General features: G+C 37.1%; 1 protein-coding gene across 1 annotated transcript; it reads left to right on the top strand.

The window, feature by feature from the left end:
* The first annotated feature begins 2,715 nt into the window (after positions 1-2,715).
* LOC133982476 (mannose-binding protein C-like) lies at positions 2,716-4,504 on the top strand. Its single transcript, XM_062421530.1, has 4 exons — positions 2,716-2,791; positions 3,109-3,242; positions 3,853-3,895; positions 4,173-4,504. The coding sequence occupies exons 1-4, from the start codon at positions 2,716-2,718 to the stop codon at positions 4,502-4,504; spliced, it is 585 nt and encodes a 194-aa protein (XP_062277514.1).
* Positions 4,505-5,020: the final 516 nt, after the last annotated feature.

The following is a 5,020-nucleotide window of genomic DNA, read 5'->3' as shown; positions in this document are numbered from 1 at the left end:
ACTGCCCTCTGCCTCAACATAATTTCCACTGTGCTGACTATAATCTTCATTGCGAGTGTCGATTTCCTTACAAACTTAGACACTAATGAGGCTAAATTTCAAATAATGTTAGAGTTTCCTGCTACTGTGGCATAGTGATACTTTTCTCTACTTTAGCTGCATGCATGCTACAATTTGTAACTTTTTAATACCTTTTTATTTGAATCCTCAAGCAAAATGTCTGTTTTACTTCTTTACTTTTACTCCTAAAATCTATGGTTTTACCCACTTTATTCTACAGTGACTTTATTCTATTCTTACCTTAAGTATATTTTTAATATTTTATTAGGTCTTTATTTCATGGTTTTTATTTATTTTTTATGTTTTTATTTTTGAGTTCCCTGAGTTCCTGTTTTTGAATGAGATCTTATGTTTGATGATTTATTTTTGTTTGTTTTGATTATGTAAAGCACGTTGCGTTTGATGTATGAAAAGTGCTATACAAATAAAGTTTGATTGATTGATTGAAAAAAAAGATGTGTATTTTTATTGGTGTTTCAGAAATCTTGAATGGAATTCATTAATGTGTCTGAAATTACTTTTGACTTTGTAACTGAATTCACAATTAATGAAAGTGTAAGTTTATTTTGAACAGTTTCATCTGTCAGTAAATGGTTTTTATTTCTGTGAAATGTTCTTGTGAGATTTTGAAGGTAGCTATAAAAACTGGTTGTAATTGTATTTTATGCTCATGTTGTCAATCTGTAATTCATGGTGAAAGATAACCATTGAGTTTCCTTCAAAAACCACAGAATAAAAACACAGCATCTGTGAGGGACCAGGGAAGTTAGCTGGGGTTCTGTTTGTATATCTGTATGTATCTATTATAATAAGTCAGTGCCATATGACACAGCACGTGACAAGAAGGAGAACTAGCCTCAAACAACCCGAAACAAAAGAGAGAGAAAAAGCAAAACAGGAGCAACAATAACAACAATGAAAAAGCCAATTAACAAGTAGAAGAAGAAGAAGAAGAAGAAGAAGAAGAAGAAGAAGAAGAAGAAGAAGAAGAAAGGCAGGTTTGTCTTAGATTTTCTTATTGTAGTACAATTTGTATATGTAGGTGTGTGCATGCTTGTTTGTGTAGGTGGGTGGGTGAGTTTTCTGTGTGAAACATAGAGACAGGAGAGAGAGAAGAAGGGGGCGACAGAATTAAGCAAAGAAAGAAAGAAAGATAATGGATAAATAAATAAATAACATGGCTATAATACATGTTGGAGGGCATCTCTGGTTGGGCTCCAAGGACAAAGAGATTTGGATCAGGTGCGGGTCAGGTCAGGACAGCCAGATCAGCGCAGAATTTTATGCATTGATTTATTCATTTTTATTTCCCCTTCCTTTTTCCTTTCTCTCCTTTCCTTTTAATTTGTTAGTTTAATCCTTTGTTCATTCCCTTAATCTCAGGAACACAGGAGGTGGTTGACCTGTTGCCGGTCAGATTTAGGAGGGGGCTTGTTCAACTGGGTCTGGGGAGGAGCTTTCTATTTGGAAAGGGACTTAGTTGGGATCGGGTTCTCTGACTCCAGCCTGTCTTGAATCAGTCTCCAAAGCACATGTCCCCACCAAATGTCACTAGAGCCCAGTCCAAGGTGGTCCCAACAATCTGATATCAGGGTTGCCAACTTTGGGTACCTGGCTAGAGTGAGATGTTGATGCCATGGGCAATCAGGGGCACATATTTGGACTCAATTCACCATCATGGTTTAAAAAAGTATGCTGCTGCATGGAAGGCTCTGTAGCAAAATGCCACAGATTGGGTTGCAACACTCATCACTGGAAGGGCTGCATGAATAAGTAGGAAGCAATATATCTATCCAATGAGACACATGCAATCCACCAATAATATGCAGAGAGTAATTTTCCCTGGGAAATGAGTCTTCACTGTATTCCCAGTATCAGTTCAATTAATTGCCAGCATATCTACTGTAGGAAAAAGAACAGTGAAATGTGTGACAGGCTGTGTAACTGTAGAAATGCAAGGTATATTGTTGTAGAAGCAGTGAGAACATAAGAACTTCTGCACAGACAAGCAAATGGGTTCAATCACAAACGGCAATGCAATGATATATGTGCTCTTTTGAATGATGAAAAATATGCACAATAGCTGCAATATCTTCACAAAGAGAGAGATAATTCACATCTAAATTTGTGTCAGTGGTTTGTAGGCTATGTGTGCAAACTTTTCTTCTGTTTTCTGTCATGTACCAATGATATAATCAACATAAGGAACGATATCTGTTGCCCACTGTGAACTAATTTTGTCACACATAATCTTGAACAACATTCTCAGTATTGCAGTATCTCAATATCAGTCTACACATCCTGCAGATCACTTCTTTACACAGTGAGTTCCTTTCTGTTTGTTACTACTTATTAATATTAGATTTAGTGTTATTGAGATTTTCCTGAAGTATTACAACAAGCTGGGAAATACATATAACAACAAATAATAATAAGCAATGTGTCAAATACTGTACATTTCAAAGTACCAAAACATAATTCAGAGATTGTGCCTCTTAAAGGTTTGATCACAGGGGTATGCATGACTGATTAGAATGAAAAATAGGTTTCTTTTAATGTTTAAATAATGTTTTTTTCTGATCTCTGTAAGAAAATCTTGTCTACTCTAGTAATTTTTTAAATCTTGGATAATAATACAACAAAAAGTTGTGGAAAATGAGGCTGTGTCTAGTACTCTGCCTCCTCTGCCTGATGGTTCCTGTTGGCTACAGTCAGCTTCCAGATCCTGCTGGTGAGTGGTGGTGGTGGTGAGAGAAAAAACCCTGGGAAACCTGGTGTTAGTGGATTTTCAGAACAATATGGGTAATGTTGATTTCACTGCAATCATGCTCCTTACAACATTCAGTCAAGACATCAGTGATCAGCTTTTCCTCTGGTGTCATGCTTAGGCTAAATATTGCAATTGTTGTCCCCTTAAGCATCTGATCATTTCAAAAGATGTCTCTATTTTTCATCCAAACATTTTTTTAAACAGACAACAGGCATTATGTTGGCTATTGATTGTGAGTCTTATTTTATGCTTCTTACCTTGCTCTTTTGTGGGACAAGAATCAAAGGGAGAGAAGGGAGAAACTGGTCCCCCTGGACCTGCTGGACCCCCTGGACCCCCTGGACCCACTGGATTCCCTGGAACCCCTGGACGTTATGGAGCCCCTGGAGAGACTGGATCCTCTGGACCTGCTGTAATGTGTGGACGAGGTAATGTGTAAACACAAACACCAGAAGTGAACACAAAAAGATATACACTTATACAAATTCAGTTTAGCAACAATACCTTCCATAGTTTGTAAATGTTTTTATCAGGGAGCCTGTTTCAAAGTGAGGACATGAACATTAAAAGAAGTGGGCATTAATCAGGCACAGAGGGTCTAATAAAAGACACACTGAGTTGTACTATCAGGTTGACCTTTATTGGGACTAAAAGTCAGGGATATCTCGGCCTTTGATTCATTTACTTTTACCCATTTTTTTAAAATATTGTCTGTTGCAAGTCCCCCATCTTAATACCTTTGTAATATTCAACTATATTTATTCAGTCAGAAACACTGGCATAAAGGCATGAAGAGTTAAATGTGTTTGATAAAATAACAAAGTAATGAATCTATGCATTTGTATTGGTTTGCATAATATTTTAAGGTGTGTCTGTGTCCACATGTTTTCTGGTTTACTAGCTTTGGTCTGCTGTCATGGTCAGTAAAAACCAATGACTGGCTGTCATTGACGTCTGTCCAACATATTGTCAGTAACTGTATTTAATTTGTTTTATTCAGATTTACTTGATTTTTTGACAAGGATCTCGAAGCCTTAAAGAAAAGCCTTTCAAAGTTGGAGCTGGGTAAGTATCCTATTCAAGAACTACAAGTTAGTGTTACAGGAAGTGAAGGGTTTTTGATGTATGATTATCCCTTCTTGTTATCTGAGAAAGTGTAACATTACAATAGTCTGTTTCAATAATATTAATGGCTTTGTGTATGTATATACTGCATTATTATTTTTGAATGGGGCAATTCAGAAACATATAAAGTATTGCAAATATTATAAAACATTTTTATTTTGAACAACCAAAATGTGTAGTTAAGTAGACAAATTTCATATCATGCACGTTTTTTCAGCTGTAAACTACAACTTTGTCCGGAAAGTTGGTCAGAAATACTTTGTGTCAAACAAGGAAAGAGGCTCTTTTTCCCAGGCCATGGAGTTCTGCTCCCAACAAGACCTAGAGCTGGCTTTGCCGAAGAACGAGAAGGAGAACAGCACACTGACTCAGTTGTTTGGTGAAGTGGACAAATTGGTGTGGATCAATGTCAACAATAAAAAAGCAGAGGGTAATTTTGGGTCAGATATGAAAAAACGTGCTCTGACTTTCACCAAATGGGGAGAAGGGCAACCAGACACATCTGTGGGGGAGACAGGCTGCACCGTGCTGTCTGAAAACGGTGTCTAGCGAGTGTCGGACCAATGCTCTCTGAATGCTTACATCATTTGCCAGATATAAAAATGCTGTATAACCCTTGCAAGTATTGCTTTAATGGAAAGTTTTTCATGTATTTGATCTTATCTGCCGTATGATAAAGTATTGCTCAATGGTATTGACTCTGTGTAGGGGGAAACAAATTTAAATTGTATTTGCGCAATTTCCTGTTATGTTAATATCAAACAAGTTAAAATGTGAGCAACAAATATCTCTCCCTATGTCTTTTTTTTGGGGTCATATTATAGATGCACATCACCCCGCTTCATATATTTACCACAGTGAAACTTTGTGTTGTCATCAGTTTTAGGCTCTGCCTCATGAATGAAATCCATCCCATTATGACTTTGGGATATTATTTGTGAGCCTGTTGTTATCTGTAGAGGTGAATCAGGTAGCTGGAATAGGAAATGCGTGGTTGTGGGGAGCAAAATGGCCACGGAGCGTACAATAGGATTAATTCATACCAGCTTCAAAGGTCTGAATATG

This window comes from Scomber scombrus, chromosome 6 (genome assembly GCF_963691925.1).
Source record: "Scomber scombrus chromosome 6, fScoSco1.1, whole genome shotgun sequence".
Taxonomy (NCBI): Eukaryota; Metazoa; Chordata; class Actinopteri; order Scombriformes; family Scombridae; genus Scomber; species Scomber scombrus.
This window is presented reverse-complemented; position numbering and strand designations above follow the sequence as displayed.